This window comes from Ornithorhynchus anatinus, chromosome 4 (genome assembly GCF_004115215.2).
Source record: "Ornithorhynchus anatinus isolate Pmale09 chromosome 4, mOrnAna1.pri.v4, whole genome shotgun sequence".
Classification (NCBI taxonomy): domain Eukaryota; kingdom Metazoa; phylum Chordata; class Mammalia; order Monotremata; family Ornithorhynchidae; genus Ornithorhynchus; species Ornithorhynchus anatinus.
The window spans coordinates 47,968,198-47,991,596 of NC_041731.1; the positions used below are offsets into that span (position 1 = coordinate 47,968,198).

The window sequence follows — 23,399 nt, forward strand, 5'->3', positions numbered from 1 at the left end:
GTCCCACATGGGGCTCACAATATAAGGGGGAGGGAGAACAGACATTTGATCCCCATTTTCCAGATGAAGATACTAAGGTACAGAGAAGTTAAGTGACTTTCCAAAGTTCACAAGTAGGTAAGTGGTACACCTGGGATTATTAAAATCACATCCAAGAGGCCCTCCATGACTAACCCCTTGTTTTCCCTACTCCCTCTTTCTCCTGCATAAATAGTGGATTTGTACCCTTTATTCAATTCACTCTCATCCCCATAGCATATATGTACATATCCATAATTTATTTTAATGTCTGTCTCCCCGTCTAGACTGTAATCTCTGTGTGGACAAGGGAACATGTCTACCAACTCTATTATACTCTCCCAAACACTCAGTATATTGCTCTGCATAAAATAAGCCCTCAATAAATAGGATTGGTTGATGATTAGGATTTAGTTACTCTGACTCCCAGGCACAAGCTCTTTCCACTAGACCACCCTGTTAATCCTTAATAGGAATAACAGTATCTCCCTGATGGTTAAGAGGGTCTTCCTAATGCCCAATGGAAATCTCTTGAATTTATGTCAGTTGCTCCCATGGCCAACTCCCCTTTCCAGATGGATGATCCTCAAACCCCTACCTCCTGCAGCCCAGTCTCCCCCCTCAAAAGCTGAAATTTTTGTTTTCCCCCGAAGTTATTTCTCCAATCGAACTTCCTCTTTTTCAATCAGTCGATATTTATTAAGTGGTTACTGTGTGCAGAACATTGGAGTAAGCACTTGGGAGGGTACAACACAACAGAGTTGGTAGACACGTTCCTTGCTCACAAGGAACTTGCAGTGTAGAGGGGGAGACAGACATTATAGTGAATAAATAATTGAATCAAAAATCCTTTCTTCTTGGGTGAGGTTCAGAACATGAAATGAAGAGTTTAAATTTTTCACAGAGTGGTAAAAGAAATGGAGATTAGTGTCAAATCTTTAAAATCTTTAAAATCCTTGGAAAGCTGCACAACCGAGTGGAAAACGCATGGTCCTGGTGTCAGGGGACCCGGGTTCTCATCCCAACTCCATTAAGGAAAACCCATTCTACCTGGTCCCAGATCCCCAAACTTCAGGACTGGTTCCTCCTGGTCCTTTATCTTGTCCATCCAGTCAAGTAGAAAAAATCCTGCAATTTCTTACCCACTTCTCCTCATGCCCATCTCTTCCTCTCACCCATTGCCCCCCACCCTTCCAAAGTAGTCTCTAATCATCTCCTGCTCAGATGTCTGAATTTATTACTGATATCACCCTTTCACAATGTCCTCCCCATCTCTGCCTACCTTTTCCCTGTTTTCCTTTTGCCTTTTCTGATGCTGGAGCACATTAGGAGCAAGGATTTTTCCCCCCGTTCCTGCATGATATCCCTCTTCCTCATTTCTCCTCTTTGCTATTTTCCTCCCTCTTCTTTCCTCCTAGACCACTTTATTTTCCCTTCCTTCTCTGGGTGGAAACCCTGTGTTTGACTCCCCTGAGCTGCTGCCACCTAGGTAACCCAAGACTCAGTAACTTACATCTTGTACACAGATGACGGTGAGAGCCCTTCTCCTCCCGACAGCCTTCCAGCCTTGGCAGAAGAAGGTGCACTACTCCCCAGTAGTTATTCATTCAATAGTATTTATTGAGCGCTTACTATGTGCAGAGCACTGTACCAAGCGCTTGGAATGTACAAATCGGTAACAGATAGAGACGGTCCCTGCCCTTGACGGGCTTACAGTCTAATAGTTTCCAATATTTCCTATATTTTCTCTCTGCAGAATAAATGCTGGCATGCCAAAAGGTCTCTATCTTTTCAGAGAGGGGTGTGGGAAGCAAAAGTGGAGTAGCAGCAGAGAGGAGGAGGCAAGCCAGGGAGGAATGAGTTGCATTATCCAAGTGACCTTGATTTCCCTGCAGCTGGGGTGCACATATTGCACAGCTGTCTGAAGGTAGTGGGCGATGGTAAGGAACTTGCTATTTAGAGAGAATTGAATCCTGAAATTTTCTGAGTTTAGAGTCGGTAAAAGGAGTTACCAAGATTGACGAGGCAGAATTCTATGTTGTCAGTTGAAATTATAATAATGATAATTGTGGCATTTGTGTAGCACCTCCTATGTGCCAAACACTGGTAGATGCAATGCAATCAGATCAGACACAATCACTTTCCCACATGGGACTCACAGTCTAAGAGGGAGAGAGACAGGCATCTAAATCATCATTTTATAGAAATACATCACAGGACTTTAATACAGTGCTTCCTTGGGGGTTCCTGAATCATTTATTGAATGTTTCATTAGCTACGAAAGTCCCAAGTAGGCATTTGTGGTATAGTGAAAGAACTGAGACCTTGTCTACAAGAAAAATAAAACCAAACACCTGTAAACATTGCATTGCCACACCACTGGTCCGTCCTGTCCAGTATTCTTGTACCCCCAGCAGTGGCAGCAAGATGTTTGGAGGAATAATGTGATGGTTGTCCTTCTTCCCTTCTATCCTTAATCATTCATCATTTTCCTCTATTTTCTTCCCTCACCCTATATAACCCAATTGGACCACTTCTACATTAATTTCTCTTAAACCTTTCTTTGATTTGCTGATATTTTCTGCCCGCACAACTTCCTGGAATAACAAATATGGTATGTCGGTTGAAGAAGAATTTCAGTCATCAGCCTTAACCCTTCCAGTCTAACCTCACACAGCAGCACCTCCATCAACCATTCGTTTCGGTCGTCCTTCTCTGTTTCTTCTCCAGCTCTGTTATGTCATTTCTAAGATGCAGCACTTATGTAAATTTCCCCATAGCTCTTATGTAAATATTCTTATATTCTACTATTTCCCCTCTCCATAATTTATTTTAATGGCTGTCTCTCCCTGTAGACAGAAAGTTCTTTGTTGGCTGGGCTCACATCTACCAACTCTGTTGTATTGTACTTTCCCAAGCACAGTAATACAGTGCTGTGCACATATTTAAGCACTCAATTATCCCTTTCTTCAAGGCATTTCACCACCCTGGAAAGTTTAGTGCTTTCTGCACACTTGGTAATTTCAGTACACTCTCCCTTCTGTAGCAATTAGTTGAGCTGGTTGATTATGACAGAAACGTAATGAACATTTCATTTTTGGACAATTTAGAGCAAAAAAGTAGTTTTGTAAGTTTCCTCTAAGTATATTTTCTCTCTGAATTTTTTCTCATAGCAATAGAGGCAGTATGGGCTAATGAAAAGAACACAGGACTGGAAGTCAGAGGGTCTGAGTTGTAATTCTGGCTCTGCCACTTTTCTGTTTTGAGACTGTGGGCAAACCGCTTAACATTTTTATGTTTCAGTTTTCTCCTCTATAAAGTGGGGATTAAATCCTTTTCCTTCCTATTTAGACTCTGAGTCCCATGTGGGACAGGGATTGTGTCCAACCTGATTATTTTATATCTACCCCAGCATTTAGTATAGTGCTTGATACATAGTAAGCCCTCAACAAGTATTATCATCATTATTATTATTATTATTACAGATTTACATACATTTTATCAGTGGATAATACATTTTGAGTTGAACTGTTTTAACATAAAAAACTATCTGTATTTATTTTTCAGAAGCTTCTAGATCTGAATAATCTTCATTCGCTCATGTCTGTGGTATCAGCATTGCAAAGTGCACCCATTTTTAGACTGACAAAAACTTGGGCCGTAAGTCAATCCTTCTTTTTTCCATTTCTTTCTCTTTTATGTAATTTGTAGTTTTTTTGGTTTGTTTTTAGTATCTCTTACGTGCTAAATTGAGAATAGACATGAAGCTAGGTAGTTGGAAAAGGACTTTATACTCTACACACTGTTCTTCATGGATTTATTATGGATCCAAAGAATAAAGTGTGACCTTTCTAGATTAACCGTGCTGATGAACTGCTCAAGGCAGTGATCCCATGGGATTCCACAAGTTCATAGAAAGCCAGCTGCCATGTGACAGGCGAATGCTATCTCTATTTCCAGGCAGCCACTCTGTCCTGGGGGAATTGCAATGAAGTCATGTAAAGCCATGACAGTTCACTGCCTGGGGAACACGGCAGCCTGAACTCAGTTGGGTTCAGTAGGCAGTTAAGCTGATGGTAGGAGGTGGGGGTTGGAGGGAGGAGAGAGGACAGACACTCCATTCTGCATTTATATTTCTTCTATAAAGTTCAAGTTGCTTCTTGAGAATTTTCCTTTGGGACTTGGTGGCCTGCAGAAAAATCCCAGAGAAAATCCCTGAGAAGCAACTTGGATTTTACACAAAACTAGGGTGACCGGCTGTCCAAATTTTTACAATGGCAGTTGGGTTTCAGCTAGCCTGCCCCTTGTCTGGTCCAGATAGGAGCCAGATGCCTGTTTGTTTGGTATTTGAATTTCTGCACCAAGTTTTCCTCCACCATGAGTTCTGCTGCTGAGTTCTGTGGCTCGGCCATGGAGCGTGAGTTCACACGAACGTGCGAGGGGAACGCAGCAGTTCTGGAATAAATTGTGGTGGGGGGGTAGGGTACTCAAGAGAAACGCTGTAGGCTTGAGTGAATTTGGCTGAAAGTGGGCAGATTGTTGCAAGACTGACTTTGATGTCTTGTGAAACAGGGCAACACAGAATACCTGCGGTATCTCAGGCAAATTGGAGTCCGATTTTTCCTAATGCCCATATTGGCCGCCACCCTCCATGAAGCCCTCAGACCACTGTGGGTCTGACCTTCCCTTGTTGAGCTTGATACTATTTAAGGAGTTTGGGCAGGGGACCCTTAGTGTGCCCTTGACTCTTGATGCCCAGGGACATGATTTTTAATTACCCACATTGCTTCAGCAAGCACCCAATAAATACCATTGATTGATTGTTTGATTAACCTGCCCCCAGGCTTGACCTGAGAGAGGTGGCAAGCGTTTCCTTACACTCTGAGAGAATTTTCATTATAACAGAGAAACAGAAAAATCAACCAGGTTTGGCATGGTTTTGGAGGCTTAGGAATATGCATAGGTCCAATGGGGCATCATGATCCAGGTTGAAGGCCTAGAAATCAGTGATGGGGCTCCATCTTCTCTGAGGCTGAGAGACTTGGACTTCCCATGGATGGTCAAACTTGGTTTTGTGAAACGTTTTATTGGCATCTCTTGGAGCCATTCTTGGTCTCCAGTGACAGACCGACCCCATGTCCTGGAGTGTAGTCTGGACAGGCCTGCAAAACAGGACCTGCTCAGGCCCCGGGGCCTGTAGGATTCCAGCTTGTGGCCAGACCAGCACATATTGGCCTGTGCTGTGGCTCAGGTGGGCTTAGGTGTCCACTTTTCCTGCCCCGTTCTCCTCCATAGCTTCTGATCTGGTGTGGGTGGGGCAGGTTTGGGAGCTTAAACTCCAACTGAGTAGGAGGTAAAGTCAAAAACAAGATTTGCACAAATGTGTATGGGAATGGGTTTCTAAGGTACAGTAGGGGAGGGGGTCTGGGGAGACTAAGGTGGGACAGAATGTGAAGAAGGAAAATCATACTTGCCATAACTGCACACTGAGATGTAGGGTTCCTTCCCTTGGGAAAAAAAAGTCAAATTTAATGAATTAGTTGAAAAACCATTTAGTGTAATATCAGTCAATCAAAGGTATTTATCGAGCTCTTACTGTGTGCAGAGCACTGTACTAAGCACCTGGGAAAGTACAACAAAATTAGCAGACATGTTCCTGCACATAACGATATGTTGTGCTGCTTCCGTTTTAAGATTTTGCAAAGACTTTGTGTAAATACCTGCCTATTACTCTTTGTGTTTGTAAATATGAGTTTTGTTTTCATTTTATGTTGGTAAGAAAGCCAAATGCTTTTGCATTTTTATGACATTACTGTGGCATTATTTTGTAAATTATTATGGTAAGAAAAGCAGGGCAGAGAAGTGAGTCCTAGATTTTTCATTTGGCTCATGCACCGTATGGCATGAAGAGTTCCTGATAAAAATGCCAAATGTGACTCCTAGGCATCTCTGGGGGGCCCATTTTTACCTCAAAATTGAGCTGGGCTGTTGCCTAGGGTTAGAAAGACCGTCATGGGAATGGAGGAGATGGGCGGCCAGGGAGCGCACTGTTATTTTGTGATTCTGATTTCAATTTTTGAAGCTAGAAACAAAAATGCACCATGAATATGCATTAAAATAGGTTGTACAAAAGGAGAACTCTTCTTGACAATGAGTCCGTGTGTCTGTGGAAGGAAATGTTGTCTGCAACTGACTTGGTGATTATAATTGACATTGTGCTAGACTTGCAGCTGCGAGGTAGAAAGGTTGTTTTTCATTCCGCAATCAGTCAATCAGTGAGTTGTATTTATTGAACACTTACTTGGCGCACAGCACTGTACTAAGCCCTTGGGAGAGTAGAATACAACTGAGTTGGTCCCTGGCCTCAAGGAGCTTACAGTCTAGAGGGGGAGACAGAACTTAATATAAATAAGTTATGGATATATACATAAGTGCTGAGGGCCTGAGGGTAGGGTGAATACCAAGTGCCCAAAGGGTACAAATTCAAGAGCATAAATGACAAAGGGAGAGGGAGCTAGGGAAATTGAGGGCTTAATCAGCGAAGACCTTTTGGAAGAGATATGACTTTAAAGGTAGGGAGAGTGGTGGTCTAGTGTCTAGTGTTTATGCAGCCTGAGGGAATCCCCGGCCAGAGAGTTCATGGGAAAGGGGTCGGCGGTGAGATGGGCGAGATTAGGTGAGAGTGAGCAATCTGACATTAGAAGAGCAAAGTGTGCAGACTGGGCTGTAGTAGGAGATAAATGAGGAGTGGGCAAGCTGATGGAGTACTTTAAAGCTGATGACAAGGAGTTTAATGTGGCGATAGATGGGAAAAAACTGGAGATTCTTTAGGTTTAGGGAGATACGGACTCTGTTTTTTTTAGAAAAATAATCCAGAGTGCAGTGCAGAGTGCAGTATGGATTGGATGCAGGCTCCTCTGTTGGTTTTCCTTGTTAGCTGGGTTTTTCTTACCTCAAGCTTTGAATTGATGTCAAGCGAGTGCTGAAACTGAACCTTCTCCAGGCAGCCAAAAGCTGTTGGGGACTCGGAGCTGGTCTGAGTCTCTGATCCTCGCTGGCAAGCTATCGTACATGCCGCCAGTTTAGGTTTTACTGAGGCATCTAGGAGAATTGCTAATGCTTGGAAAGGGCTGATGCCTTGCAGGAATGCCATGAAGCAGAGAAGTGGAGAAAAATTTGTTACCTTGGCCTCTTGGTCGCTATCTGAAGTAAGCTGCTGTGGACAGAGGATCCCTGAATTCTGGGGCTGAAGTCAAGACTTGGGCTCCTTCACTCTCTGGTTCTCCCCTGGTTAGCTGAAATGGTTAATCAGTCAGTCAATCAATCTGTTGTATTTATTGAGAGCTTACTATGTGCAGAGTATTCATTCATTCAGTCATATTTATTGAGTGCTTACTGTGTGCAAAGCACTGTGCTAAGCTCTTGGAAAGTACAATTCAGCAATAGAGACAATCCCTGCCCACACCAGGCTAACAGACTAGAAGGGGGAAACAGACATCAAAACAAGTAAGCAGTATCAATATAAAGAAATAGAATTATAGATATACACACATCAAAACAAGTAAACAGGCATTAATATAAATAAATAGAATTATAGCTATGTACATATATATACAAGTGCTATTGAGGGGAGGGAAGTAAAGCAAAGGTTAGCAAGTTGGGGAGATGCAGAGGGAAGTGGGACCTGAGGAAAAGGGGGGCTTAGTCTGGGAGTAATATTGGGAGTACCATGTAATGGAGTTGGTAGATACATTCCCTGCCACAACGAGTTAAGAGCCTAGAGGGGGAAACAGATATTAATATAAGTAAATCAACTAAAGATATGTCCATAAGAGCTGTGGGGCTGAGGCGATTGAAAATCCAAGGGTGAGGTTAAGAGTGATTAGTGAAGGTGGGTGGATGGATATTCAAAAGCAAACTTGGCTTTTCCACCACAGCTTCTTCAGGTACAGGAATGATCCTGGGACCAATGCCATAATTATGGATTCTTGGTTAGCATTCACAAATACCGGATATCCCTTTTTTGACCACCTCAGTGTGGCCTAGTGGATAGACCATGGGCCTGGGAGTCAAAAGGACCTGAGTTCTAATCCCAGCTTGCCACTTGTCTACTGTGTGACCTTGGGGAAGTCACTTCACTTCTATGTGCCTCAGTACCTTCACCTATAAAATGGGAATTAAAACTGTGAGCCTCATGTGGGCCATGGACTTTGGCCAATCTGATTAGCTTATTTCTACCCAGCACTTAGTATAGTGCCTGCCACATAGTAAGTACTTGGCAGGAAATACCACAATTATTACAGGGATGGGAGAAGTCTATCTGGTATCAGATACATAGCCACCATGGTCCAGAAAATTTTCCCATTGATGATGTCTCTCCCCAAAACCCATGGTGGTTCTGGGGGACCCTGGAGTTTGGCACAGCCCAGAATCAAAGTTCTTTGGGGATTGTGGGCTGGGCAAGGCTCATAGTGAAGTCTAGAGCAATTTCCTAGTCAGCCCTAATACACCCTCCTGACCTTACTATGTTCTAACTCCAGAAGCTGGAGGAGATCCTTAGGTGACCCAGTCTGCCAGAGTGGGGTGAAGGAGACGGTTCTAGAGTGTTCCAATCTGCCGAAGGTGGGGAATGTGCCAACATCAGGATGAGGTGGTATCCAGTGGAAGTTCATATCTCAGAGACATCCTTTTGGAAGTTCATAACTCAAAGACATCCCTTTTCATCCAGCAGGTGATAAAACATGGAATTCTTTCATAGGAAGTCGTGTTGGCCAGAGCACTCAGTAGGGTCCTGAAGGGTTTGGGTAAATTCATTCATTCATTTGTATTTATTAAGTACTTACTATGTGCAGAGCACTGTACTAAGCACTTGGAAAGTACAGTTCGGCAACAGATAGAGACAACTCCTACCCAACAATGGGCTCACAGTCTAGAAGGGGAGGGAACAGTCCATAATGGGATCCTAAAGGAGCATCTGAGGATGTTAGTACATCCCTAAAGAGTAGAGTCAGGGTTAGGGAAGCGATCATCACACAGTTCCTTCAGACATCCTCTTAGCACTATACGGTTCAGAATACTGGACTGGGTGACCTGTTGGTTTTGCCTCTGATGGCATTTTGTATGTTTTTATGAGTCCCTAGAGTGTGTTCTGATCCTGCAGAGGGAAGGGGATTTATAGAGCAGTCGAATCTGCAGAGGGAAGGAGATTTTGGAGTTTACCAAGCTGCCAAGAGAGGGAGAGTTCTTGGAGAATTCCAGGTGGAACAGCTCCTAGAGCCCACTGGTATCATACCAACCCTGAGAACCACTCCCTGGTCTGGGCTCCCTCACAGCTGAGGCCCAAGGCGATCCTCTGTATTGGACATAATGTTCCCTAAAGCTCAAGGAAACTCCCTTTAAAAGCAGACAAAAATGTGATGATGAATGTGGTTTGGGCCACAGGTAGTGAGTTTGGCCCTGCAGATGTGGCATTTTTGTCATTCTGCTTTCTCTTCTGTTTTACTGAAGAACCAAGTCAGACATTAAGCAGGCTCCCAAAGACAAAGCTCAGATTCAGTTCTGCTTTGTGGGTTCCGGGAGTAGGGTGGCCAGTGGTGGCATTTGAGAATACTGGTCCCCCCTTGGTTGACCCTTCCCCAGTTGTACTGGATTGTGTAAAATCAGCTGAAGACTAAGCTAGCTAGCATATTAAGCCTGTCATCTATTATGTGCTTACTATGTGCTAAGTGCTGGGCCAAGTAATAAATAAGTTGGTATTTCTTAAGTGCTTATTCTGTGCAGAGCACTATTCTAAGCGCTGGGGTAGATACAGGGTAATCAGGTTGTCCCACATGAGGCTCACGGTTAATCCCCATTTTACAGATGAGGTAACTGAGGCCCAGAGAAGTGAAGTGACTTGCCCACAGTCACACAGCTGACAAGTGGCAGAGCCGGGATTTGAACCTATGACCTTTGATTCCCAAGCCCAGGCTCTTTCCACTGAGCCGAAGGTTTGAGATAGGATACAGTCCCTGAACCATGGGGACTCACAGTCTGTATTAGCCCTATTTATCCTGATGGTTTTTTCTACATAATATCTCCTGGATCCTCCCCTTTCTCTCTTTTCAAATAGCTACCACCCTGGTTCAAGCTGTAATAGTAATAATAATACTCATGGTATTTGTTAAGCGCTTATTATGCACAAGGCACTGTACTAAGCGCTGGGATGGATACAAGCAAATAAGGACACAATCCCTGTCCCATGTGGGGCTCACAGTCAATCTCCATTTTGCAGATGAGGTAACTGAGGCCCAGAGAAGTAAAGTCACTTGCCCAAGGTCACACAGCAGACAAGATGCGGAGCCAGAATTAGAATCCATGGCCCTCTGACTCCAAGACCCGTGCTCTCTTCCCTAGGCCAAACTGCTTCAGTCATAGCACAACTAGACCATTGATTCAGCCCTCCTGCTGGGCTCCTTGCCCCAAACCTCTTCACCCTCCAATCTGTACCACAGGCTGCTGCTGCTGCTGGCTTTCAGTGTTCCTCTGAATCAAACAAACCTCCTCACATTTGACTTGAATTCTTAACCAGGTCACCCTATCTTACATATCTTCTCCTTTCACCTGTAACTCTCAATCAATCAATGGTATTTATTGAGCACTTACTGGGTGCAGAGCACTCTACTAAGTGCTTGGAAGAGTACAATGCAACAGAGTTGTTAGTCACATTCCCAGCCTATAAGGAGCTTACAGTCTAGAGCGGGAAAAGACATTAAAAGAAATTACAGATATATACATGGGTGCTGTGGGGCTGATCTTCCAACTTCTAACTTACTTTTGCTTCTCCCATTTTCATCCACTTTCTCACTGCTGTGCCCAGGGCCTGGAACCTCCCTCCCCAGCCCCCACCAACTCACAGATCCAACAGGCCCTCAGAGCTCCCTCGAGTCCTGAAATTCTACCTTGTATAACAAACCTTTCCCGATTAATTTCCAGAATACCCACCAGAATCTCCAGCACTTAGGTTCTTACTTTGTACTCATCCTTAGCAGTTTTGTATATACGCTATTCAAACATAAATGTAAATTCAATCAATCAATTAGCGATCAATCAATTAGTGTGGTCTAGTGTATAGAGCATGGGCCTGGGAGTCAAAAAGACCTGGGTTGTAGTCCTGGCTCTGCCACTTGTCTGCTGTGTGACTTTGGGCAAGTCATTTCATTTCTCTGGGCCTCAGTTCCCTCACCTGTAAAATAGGGACTAAGATAGTGTACCCCCTGAGGGGCAGGGACTGTGTCCAAACTGATTACCTTGTATCTCCTTCAGCACTTAGAACATACTATAAACGTAGCATAAAAATAAAATCAGTGGTATTTTTTGAGCACTTGTTGTGTTCAGAGCATCAAACTAATCACTTGGGAGAGTACAATGCGACAGAATTGGTAGGCATGTTTCCTACCCACAAGGAGCTTATTCAGTTATTTATTTTGACTCTTCCTGTAAATGTTTTTTTTATGTTTATCTCCTCCATTAGTGTGCAAGCTCCTTGTGGGCAGGAAAAAATGTAGCATTTTTAAATTCTTTACTTCCTAAGCACCAGTTCAGTGTACCAAGCCAAGTGAGTGCTCAGTAAATAAGAGTATTCTACTAGTATTCTAATAGTATTCTACTTCTTTATAGATGAAGGAACTGAGGCCCATAGAGGTTAAGTGATTTGCCCAAGGTCATTCAGGAAATGGGTGGCAGAGTTAGACTCAAATCTTGGTCTCCTGACCTCCAGTCTCCCGCTCTTCCTGCTAGGCTACGCTGCCTTCATTGATCATACTTGGCCTCAGGCTTGGTTAAAATAGAACAGGCACAGTCAAAGTCCATTAAGCTCCATCTAATCAATTGTGATGAAGAACTTTATAAATGACTGCTCTAGTGTTTGCTACAGCTTTTTTAGAAGGGTGAGGAGGAGAAGTAAGAGGATGGAGAGAATCACAAGCCTAGGATAAATGAGAAGAGAAACAGGACAGCTTGTTTACCACATGATCTGGTCTTTCTAGAGCCCTTGCATTGGATTATCCAGGCACTGATAATTCCGGTCCCTCATTCTTCTTCCTCCTCTCATTGATTGCCTTTCAGTAGTTAGTATTGTCACAAGTGGAGTAAAATGCAAAGTAAGATAGTAGTAAAATGCATAGTAGTCAATTTTGCTGTTTGTTAAAACCAGACCAACCCATATCTTTGCAGTCTTTTGGGGCACTGGGAGAGAGAGGTATCTGTTAGATTGAGTTAAGCAGTTGGAACCAGTAGAGTTTGCTTTGTTCCTGCAGATCTTCTGTTAATCTTTCAACAGTATTTCTTGAGAGCTGACCGGATTAAAAAAACATATGCTGCAAGAGTTACCAAATATCATAAGACGTGGTTCTCTGTTTTTTGAGAAGATTATTGAGACTGACAGAACAGACACAAATAGATCCAACATAAGAAGAAAATAAAGCTTGAGTGACAGAAACTTGAAAACTCTTGGGAAATACAGAAAACTCAAATGACTAGCATAGAACAATTTTCAGAGCATAGCAGTATTCAAGGAAAAAGGTGCATTTCAGGACAACAGCTTCCCTCTCTTTCCTCTCCTAGTTACACAAGCTGCCACCAAATCAGCACTTCACTGTAGTGAGCAGCGAGGAGGGAACAAGCATGATCTGGCCATGCAATTGCAATTTGAAATGAGAGAAATAAGTATCTAGGGAATTATGGCCTGTAGGCTGCCAGTCCTGGGGATTTATCCTAAGACCTTCAGGACTCACCAGTCCATCTAATTTACTTTCATTCAATAGTATTTATTGAGCGCTTACTATGTGCAGAGCACTGTACTAAGCGCTTGGAATATACAAGTCAGCAACAGATAGAGACAGTCCCTGCCATTTGACGGGCTTACAGTCTAATTGGGGGAGACAGGCAGACAAGAACAATGGCAATAAATAGAGTCAAGGGGAAGAACATCTCATAAAAACAATGTCTGCTGCCTCCACTTCCTCTCCTCCCACTCTCTTCTTGACAGTTTTGTAATCCAGTTTCATTTTCCTTCACTCCACTGAGACTGCTGTCTCTCCAAATCAATCAATCAATCAATCAGTGTATTTATTGAGCACTTACTGTGTGCAGAACACTCTTCTATGTAACAAATAGCCTCCTTCTTGCCAAGTCTGATGGACTTTATCAACTCTCCCCTCCTCTTTGTATCTACTATGCACTTGGCCGTGCACCCCTTAAGCACAGTGCTACTCACCCCAGTCCCACAGCACTTATGTAATCTAATACTTAACTATTTCTCCTATCCCCAACCTATTTTTATGTCTGTCTCTGCTTGTAAACGGTAAGCTCCTTGTGGGCAGGGCTTGTGTCTTCCAACTCCATTGTATTATATCTTTCCAAGTGCCCAGTATAGTGCTTTGTGCACAGTTAGCGCTCAGTAAATATCATTGATTTGATTGATTGATTGATTGACTCAACACTCTCCAAATCCTCCTTGACATCTTGTGGAGCACTTCCTTCTCTTGGAAATACTATCTATCCTGGTTTTTTTGACACAGTACTCTCCTGGATCTCTTACCTCTCTGATCTCTCCTCCTTAAACCCTTTCATCTGTACTACTTCAACCTCCCACCATCTAACCATGGGGTGTTTCAGGGCTCTGTTTTAGATTCCCTTCCCTTCTCACTTTGCACTCACTCTCCTGGGAGCTCCTCTGGTCCCACAGCTTCAAATCGATTCAGTGGTTCAGGCTATTATTGAGAAGTGTTCAAAGGTATTGGTCTATTTCCAATTCGAAACTCTTTGATTTCTAAATGCAGCAGAAAAGAGATTTCATTCTTTGAGCCAAGAATGAAGAGTTAGGATGACATGGTGGTGATGTATTTTACGGCCACTTTATTGGTTATTTATTTAAAAATCAAAATAAGAAAAATTATCAAGGCCAACCAGCATCTGGACACCGGTGTCTGCTTTCTAGGCCGTTAGATTTTATTTGAACCGGCAGACATCTCTAGGTGTTGGGCGGCCTTAATGTTTTCATTTATGTGCTGCACTTTCCGTCCTTCTCCTATTCCTCAGATTGCTAGGATAATGTGAAGACAGCTACAGTATTCAGTGTATTTCCTCCAATTGAGCAGCCTCTGCAGCCACTGGTTCCACTGGTGATGTGATCCGCCAACCTCACTCCCACCGTCCCCCAGGGAGCCTGCCCTGTCCAGGTGGGAAGGGAGAGGAGATTTGGCCGTGGCTGCTGCATCCACTGTGGAGTGCTGTGGCCTGCTGAGCCCCACACTGGGAGAGTCTTCCCTCCTCCCTCTGCCACCCAGGGGTTCTAGTTTATTTGGGTGCAGCATCGTACAGTCCTCTGGGACACCAGGAAGGTTGTGCCTGTTGGGCTGGCCTGCGTGGCTCTGAACAGCCTGAAAATGGCTGCCTTGTCTCCAGATCATATTATCTCTTTGTTTTCATTCTTGTCCTTGTTGTCTTAGGCTATTTTGTTGATTTTTAGTCACATCAGTCTTTCCTTGTGCATCCATTCTCTTCCTCCCCCACCACCATTGTGAAGTCCTATGGGGATCAGGTCAGGCTATCAGTCAGTCCTATTTATTGAGCGCTAACTGTGTGCAGAGCACTATACTAAGCACTTGGGAGAGTACAATGCAACAGTAAACAGACACATTCCCTGCCCACAGTGAGCTTACAGTCTAAAGGGGATTGTGATTGATTTATCCCCCCCTGTGCTCTTCCCCCATGCTTAGCTCAGTGCTTTTTTTTTAAATGGAATTTGTTAAGTGCTTCCTATGTGCTCAAGCACTATGCTAAGCACTGGAGTAGGCACAAGTTAATCAGGTTGAACACAGTCCCTGTCCCACAGAGTACTCACAGTCTTAATCTCCGTTTTGCAGAAGAGGTAACTGAGGCACTGAGAATTCAGTCATTCATTCGTATTTATATTGACTGCTTACTGTGTGCAGAGCACTGCACTAAGTGCTTGGGAAAGTACAATGCAACAATAAACAGTGGCATTCTCTGCCCACACACACACTTACAGTCTGGAGGGCTGGGGACAGACATCAATACAAATAAATAAAGTTACAGATACATATGCAAGTGCTGAGGGGCTGGGAGAGGGGGAAGAGCAAAGGGAGCGAGTCAGAGTGACACAGCGTGGGAGATGAGGAAGAGTAGGGCTTAGTCTGGGAAGGCCTCTTGGAGGAGATATGCCTATAATAAGGCTTTGAAGGCAGGGAGAGTAATTGTCGGATTTGAGGAGGGAGGGCTTTCCAAGCCAAAGACTGAACTTGTGCCAGGGGTCGGCAGTGAGACAGAAGAGATTGAGGCAAAGTGAGAAGGTTAGCACTAGAGGAGCAAAGTGTGTGGGCTGGGTTGGAAAAGGAGAGGTAAGAGATGGCAAGGTGATGGAGAGCTATAAAGCCATGGTGAGGAGTTTTTTTTGATATGGAGGTGGACAGGCAACCACTGGAGATTTTTGAGGAGGGGGATGACATGTCCTGAAGATTTCTGTAGAAAAATGATCTGAGAAGCATGTGAAGTATAAACTGGAGTGGGGAGAGAAGTTAAGTGACTTTCCCAAGGTCAAGCAGCAGACAGATGGTGGAGCTGGAATTAGAACCCTGGTCCTTCTGCCTCCCGGGCCTTTGCTTTATCCACTAGGCCACGCTGCTTTTCTGTGCTTTGCACACAACAGGTGCTTTCGAGATACCATTGAATGAATGAACACGCAAGTGAGACTGGTTCTTTTGCTGGTGGCTGGGGGAGAATCAATCAATCAATCAGTCAAGCAGTGGTATTTATTGTGCACTTATTGTGTGCAGAGCACTGTGCTGAGTGCTTGGGAGAGTAGAGTACAACAGAGAAGCCATGTCCTCCCCAACAAGGGACTCTCTGTGGCAACATGGGTGGCAGATTAGAGGTCTTAGTAGGACTGACTGTACAGCTGGATAGGTTTAAGTGATGTACTGAATGGAGACAAGGCACTACTGAAGAAAATCTCCACAAGGGAAGGGACTGTGGGCAGGGAACGGAATATAACAATTCTGTTATTCCGTACACTCCCAAGCGCTTACGATGGTGTTCTGCACATAGTAAATGCTCAATGAATATGATTCATTGATTGATTATCTCTATTGCCATTTCCCAAGGGCTTACTTAGTTCCTTGTTCTGCATATGGTAAGTGCTTTATTAAATACTATTGATTGATTGAAAATGGCCATAACTGGGTGAGAGCAGGAGCCTTTGAGTCTGTGGCATTCATTCATTCAATCGTATTTATTGAGAGCTTACTCAGAGCACTGTAATAAGTGCTTGGAAAATACAATTTAGTAACAAAGATAAACAATCTCTGCCCACAACGGGATCACAGTCTAGAAAGCGGGGAGACAGACATCATCCTTGTAAACTGTTGAAAGAAAAGATCAGTTTTCTATTGACCATCTGCCAGAGGCAGGGACCAGGACTAGGTGACCTACTTCACATTCCAGGGGACAGCTAAATAAATAATAATAATAATCACGGTATTTGTTAAGCACTTACTGTGTGCCAGGCACTGTACTAAGCTCTGGGGTGGATACAAGCAAATCAGGTTTGAAAAATAGTCCCTGTCCCACATGGAGTTATAATCTTGTTCCCCATTTTACAGATGAGGTAACTGAGGCACAGAGAAGTTGAGTGTCTTGCCCAAAGAGGTCAATCCGGGATTAGAACCCATGACCTTCTGACTCCCAGGCCCGTGCTCTGTCCACTATGCCATGCTGCGCATAGACCTCACTGGAGTTCCTCACATTGTACTGTTTGGGGCCTCTCCTCCTTCTCCTTCCCCTGCTTTCTAAAGGAATGGCTGTATCCCAGTGTCACTGCAAGGCTGGGCTCCAGCTGGACCTTGTGTCCTCAGCGGGTTCCCGTCCCATCCCCCACATCAAGGGGCTGGAGGAGCCTACAGTCTGTGTGGCCTTAGTTGTGAAACTGTTCAGAGGTTGGCCAATTTGCAAACCGAGTTCTGAGTCGGAAGGAGGTCCATAGAACCTTAAACAACCTTCCTTGCTCCTTTGATCTGTTCAGTCAGGGTGGTTGGATGTAATTTTTCCATTGTTTTTGTGAACTGAATGTTTCAATGTGTCTACTGTGCCTCCTTCTCAGTTTGTAAACTCCTTTTAGGAGGAACTGATGTGTTTTTATGTAACTTTGTTGGAATGTACCCAGCACCTACAATTCACAACTAGTGCACTTGATATATCATCAATCCGTAGTATTAAGTACTTGTTCTGTGCAGGGAGAGTAAAATAAAGTTAGTAGACATGGTTCCTGTTGCCAAGGAGATTACAGTCTATCGCTGGCACTAAAATAAGTTACAGAATGAGTGCCCAAGTGCTTAGGGGATGCACAAGTGGTGAAGTGACAGGGTGGATTTAGGAATGGAAGAGGAGAGCTCAATTGATCATTCAGTGGTATTTATTGAGTGCTTACTGGGTGCAGAGAACTATAATTAGCACTTGAGAGAGTTCTATTCAACAGAGTTGGTAGACACATTCCCTGCCCACAGGGATTTTGCAGTCTGGAGGGGGAAACCGACATTTATTTAAATACATAATTTACAGATGTGTACATAACTGCCTGGGGGATGAGAGTGGGCTAAATACCAAGTGTCCAAAGGGCATGGGTCCAAGTGCTTGGATGGAAAAGGGAGAGGGAATGGGGAAAAAAAGGGCTTAATCGTGGAAGGCTCCTTGAAAGAGATGTGACCTTAAGGCTTTAAAAGTGGCAGTGTGAAGGTCTGTTATATATAGAGAGGGAAGGAGTTCCGGGCCAGAGAGTGGACACAGGAAAGGGGTTGGTGATGAGATAGACAAGACCAGGGCACAGTAAGCAAGCTGGCACTAAAGGAGTGAAGTGTTTGTGCTGGGTTGTAGGAGAAGATTGATGAGGTGAGTTAATAATAATGTTGGTATTTGTTAAGCGCTTACTATGTGCAGAGCACTGTTCTAAGCACTGGGGTAAACACAAGGGAATCAGGTTGTCCCAATGGGGCTCACAGTCTTCATCCCCATTTTACAGATGAGGTAACTGAGGCACAGAGAAGTTAAGTGACTGGCCCAAAGTCACACAGCTGACAAGTAGCAGAGCCGGGATTCGAACCCATGATCTCTGACTCCAAAGCCCGTGCTCTTTCCACTGAGCCACGCTGCTTCTCATGAGTTAGGAGCGGGCAAGCTGATTGAGTGCTTTGAAGCCTTTAGTAAGGTGTTTCTGTTTGATGTGGAGGTGGATGAGCTACTGTGGAGGTTCTTGAGGAGTAGGGAGATGTGAATTGCAGAATGAAGTATGGACTGGAGTGGAGACAGACAGGTGGCAGAGAGGTCATCAAGAAAGCACATGCAGTAGTCAAGAAGGGATAGGATAAGTGCTCGGATTAGTATAGTAGCAGTTTGGATGGAAAGGAAAGGTGGATTTTAGTGATATTGTGAAGAAATGAATGACATGATTTGGTGATAGATTAATATATGGGTTGTATGAGATTAATTAAGGGATGCCTCCTGGAGAAGATGTGATTTCAGAGGACCTTGAAGATGGAAGAACAGTGGTCTCCCAGATGTGAAGGGGGAGGAAGTTCAAGGCACTTGAGCAAAGGGTTGACATGGAGAGAGATGAGAACAAGCCCGGTGAGTGGGTTGGCATGAGAGGAACAAAGCCTGTTCAATTAAGAGAGGAATGGTTAACCCAGGGAAAAGCAATCACAAAAATTGATGGTGGTGGTGGGGTCAACCCTTTGAGTTCCCTTCCAGCTCTAGGATTTCATGATCCTAGATTCTAGGGTTCTCTGAGCCCGGGACAAAGGGAACTGAGGTAGGGAGAACAATCCAAATATATAGTAAAGGGTGGTGGTCTCTGGACTTTGCATTCTTCCTGGAATAGTGAATGTAGGGGATTTTGCATGTTGGAATCACTACACTATCAATAAACTGTTTCCTGTCTCCTTTCTTCTTTTCTGTTCTCCAGTTATGCACAGCTGAGGTGTTCTGCTCCCTAATAAAATTGTATTCACTGGGTGGACAGTGTTAGGAGAAATAAAAGATAATTAGAGCAGACCCAGTCCCTTCCATTTTGGGGCTCTCAATCTAAGAGCTCAGAAGAGAAGGTATCTCACTCCCATTTTATAGATGAGGAAACTGAGGCACAGAAAGGCCAAATGACTTGCCCAAGGTTGCAGAGTTGGGTATAGAACCTTGGTCTCCTGATTCCTAGTGCCAATCAATCAATCAATCAGTCAGTCATATTTTGAAAACTTACTGTGGGAAGAGCACTGTACCAAATGCTTTGGAGAGTACACTGTAACAGAGTTAGTAGACATGTTCCCTGCCCACAAGGAGTTTACAGTTAGAGGGATTTGCCAAATTTCATTCTTGTTCTTTTTTAAAGCTTGAAGCTTCCAGAAGGCTCACCCTGTTAATTCCCTTACCTTTCCTGTCATGCTATCCCTTTAGGTAATTCAGCACGCTCATGAACTTATCTCATTTGCTTATTTTTTTGTTGGTTCTTCTTCCTAATAATAGTAATAATAATAGTAATTGTGATATTTGTTAAGCAGCCATTATGTTCCAAGCATCATTATGTTCCAAGCACATAAGCACTGGGATAGATACAAGGTAATCAGGTTGGTCTCAGTCCCTGTCCCATGTGGGGCTCGCTGTCCCAGAGGGAGAGAGAATAGGTACAGAGTGGGAATCGAAGGCCCATTTTACTGATGAAGAAATTCAGGCCCAGAGGAGTTAAAGTGACTTGCTCAAGGTCACACATCAGATCTGGGATTAGAACCCAGGTCCTCTAGACTGTAAGCTCATTGTGGGCAGGGAATGTGCCAATCTGCACTTTGTTGTAGTTTTACTCTCCCAAGTGCTTAACACAGTGCTCTGCACATAGTAAGTGCTCATTAAATATCTTTGATGATGGTGATGAGGTCCTCTAGCTCCCAGGCTCATCCTCTTTCCACTAGGCCACGCTCCTTCTTTCTAACTCATTCTAGTTTGCTCAGGGTTACATTTTTCCATCCATTGCCAGTTCTTCACTAACTTTTTTCTAGGTCAATCCTCTGGGGCCGGTGACTAAGGCACCTCGGCCTTATTTGCCCCCCCCCCCCCCCCCCATTTGTTAGTAATTTGTTAGCCCTGACCAGATGAGCCCATATGGCCAAGATCCGCGCTTTCCTCTCCACCCAAAGGGCTACCTTACTGCTACAGGCTCTAGTTATATCCCGGCTAGACTACTGTGTCAGCCTTCTCTCTGATCTCCCTTCCTCCTCTCTCGCCCCGCTCCAGTCTATTCTTCACTCCGCTGCCCGGCTCATCTTCCTGCAGAAACGATCTGGGCATGTCACTCCCCTTCTTAAACAACTCCAGTGGTTGCCTATCGACCTCCGCTCCAAATAAAAACTCCTCACTCTAGGCTTCAAGGCTCTCCATCACCTTGCCCCTTCCTACCTCTCCTCCCTTCTCTCTTTCTACCGCCCACCCCGCACGCTCCGCTCCTCTGCCGCCCCCCTCCTCACCATCCCTCAGTCTTGCCTATCCCGCCATCGACCCCTGGGCCACGTCCTCCAGTGGTCCTGGAATGCCCTCCCTCCTCACCTGCACCAAACTAATTCTCTTCCCCTCTTCAAAACCCTACTTAAAACTCACCTGCTCCAAGAGGCCTTCCCAGACTGAGATCCCCTTCTCCCCCTACTCCCTCTACCGCCCCCCCTTCACCTCTCCGCAGCTTAACCCTCTTTTCCCCCCATCTCCCTCTGCTCCTCCCCCTCTCCCTTCCCCTCCCCTCCGCACTGTACTCATCTGCTCAACTGTATATATTTTCATTACCCTATTTATTTTGTTAATGAAATGTACATCACCTCGATTCTATTTAGTTGCCATTGTTCTTACGAGATGTTCTTCCCCTTGACTCTATTTATTGCCATTGTTCTCGTCTGTCCGTCTCCCCCGATTAGACTGTAAGCCCGTCAACCGGCGGGGACTGTCTCTATCTGTTGCCGACTTGTTCATTCCAAGCGCTTAGTGCAGTGCTCTGCACATGGTAAGCACTCAGTAAATACTATTGAATGAAAGACTGAATAAGCCCAGAGACCTCAGTGAGCTTTGTTCTGTTTTGTTTCGTTGTCTCTCTCCCCCTTTTAAACTGTGAGTCCATTTGGGGGCAGGGACGGTCTCTCCCTGTTGCCGAATTGTCCATTCCAAGCGCTTAGTACAGTGCTCTGCACAGAGTAAGCGCTCAATAAATACTATTGAGAGTAGGCGCTCAATAAATACGATTGAATGAATGAATGAGCTGTTGGTGTGTGTGTATGTAAGGGGTTTTCTGAAGCAGCCATGTGATATCTCCGTTCAGCCACGTGGTGGCAGCAGGTGCCCCTGGGCAAGGGCCTCCCTCTCCCCTGCATCCCACATGCAGGAGTCAAAGTTTCACCCAATTGTTTCCCCAGTGTGAGGGAGAAGGGAGGAGGAGACAGGCTGATGGAAGGTCCCATGAACGTGCCCCCTTTCTGTGGACCTGCTGCCTCCATCCTATCCCACATTCCCTCCTAGAATTTCCCGAACCCTGCGGGTCAGCCGGTCATAGGCCCGTTCAGAGTAGCCAGAGCCATCAGCCCCAACACCCCCTTTCCTTGGACTTGCTAGTTTTTAGCTCACTCTCCCTCCGCATTGGAGCAGGGTCTGGGGAAATGGCTCTCGAGGTAATGAGCAATAAGCTCCTGAAAAATGCCCAAGCAGAATGCCATAGGGATATTTGTTAAGCGCTATGTGCCATGCACTTTGCTAAGGGCCGAGGTAAGAGACAAAGGGCAAATGACTAGTGGAGGCCAAGAGTCCTGGCTCTGGTTCCAACTCTGACACGGGCCTGCTGCGTGACCTCGGTCACTTCCCTGAAGCATCGGATTTATTTCCAGTGAAGATGGGCTGAGTCATTCTGTCCTAGTCACTATAGGATTACAATCACGTGTCCTCCTAATATATACATATATGACCCGATTTGTTTTGGTTACTATGGTTATTAGCTGTTTTGGGTCGAATTGTTTCCGTGAACTCCAGCCATGAGCTGAACTCCCAAAACCTTAGATAGACCCTATTTCGTTGCAGATATTCAAAGCACTGGAGAGACTTGCTCCCCCCAGCTGCACGTTAATCATTTGATGCATTCCATTTTTGTGATGTGTGTATTGGAGGGTTTAGTCTCCCAACTATAATAATTTGAGAGTGTGCTAACATCTGGAATCTGTGAATCATTACTTGAATCAAAGCAAATAAACCATTAAATGTCTCTCCTGATTTGTTTACTTCATCACCTAATTATAAAGGTATATGTACCTATGTATATTGTTTCAAGTGAGTGATTTTCTTTTTCCAAATTTTTCATACCGTAGCTTTACTGAGGGAAATGATTCCCCCCTCAACCTTGAATCATTAAAAGGATGTTTATCAGGGTTGCCAAATGGTTGAGAGGATTCAAATTATAGAAATATCCTTCCTTTGCACCTGACATTTCAAAAACAATGAGCCTTTCCAGAGCAATGGGCTGTCTGTTTAGGGTGGGGATCAGTTGAGGGGAGAAGAGCTGAGCAGGAAGTTCTGCCAGGGTGAAGGAGAAGATAAGGTGATAATAGAGAACGAGGTAACACCAGACTGAGAACAAAATGTGGCAATTAGGGGAATGAAAAATGATGGTATTTGTTAAGCGCTTACTATGTGCCAAGCACTGTTCTAAGTGCTGGTATAGGTACAGGGTAATCAGGTTGTCCCAGGTGGGACTCACAGTCTTCATCCTCATTTTACAGATGAGGTAACTGTATAGAAGACCTGCCTCAAGTCACACAGCAGAGAAGTGGCAGATCCGGGATTAGAACCCATGACCTCTGATTCCCAAGCCAAGGCTCTTTCCACTAAGCTACACTGCTTCTCAAGATAGCTCAACCCATGTACTCTGACCCCAGAATATCTTCTTTTAATCTTGTAGTTTTCTTCTAAATTTAAACAAAATAGTGGATAGAGCATGGTTCTGGGAGTTGGAAGGATCTGGGTTCTAATCCTGGCTCCACCACTTGTCTGCTATGTGACCGTGGGTAAATCACTTACTTTCTCTGTGCTTCAGTTACCTTGTCTGTGAAATGGAGATCAAGACTGTGAGCCCCATGTGGGATATGGACTGTGTCGTTGCCTGGCATGTAGTAAGCACTTACAAATACCATAAAAAAAGAAAGTAATGCATATTTGTCGACTTTGTACCCGAATAATTTATGCAAACACCTTCATGGTTTTACAAATGATGTGTAATAACTCACGAGCGAATCAATCAATCCAAAGCACTTCTTTCCAGT

At 44.5% G+C, this 23,399-nt stretch overlaps 1 protein-coding gene across 6 annotated transcripts in view; it reads left to right on the forward strand.

Moving 5' to 3' along the window:
* The window catches only part of RALGPS1 (Ral GEF with PH domain and SH3 binding motif 1), a 480,822-nt gene that overhangs the window by 166,429 nt on the left and 290,994 nt on the right, over window positions 1–23,399 (forward strand). For all 6 annotated transcript variants that reach the window (XR_005659940.1, XM_029062600.2, XM_029062604.2 and 3 more), the window contains exon 8: window positions 3,586–3,678. Coding sequence is in view for 5 of the 6 variants with exons in the window: in XM_029062600.2 (XP_028918433.1) it covers window positions 3,586–3,678 (93 nt within the window). In the remaining variant the exon portion in view is untranslated. The remainder of the gene's footprint in view (window positions 1–3,585; window positions 3,679–23,399) is intronic.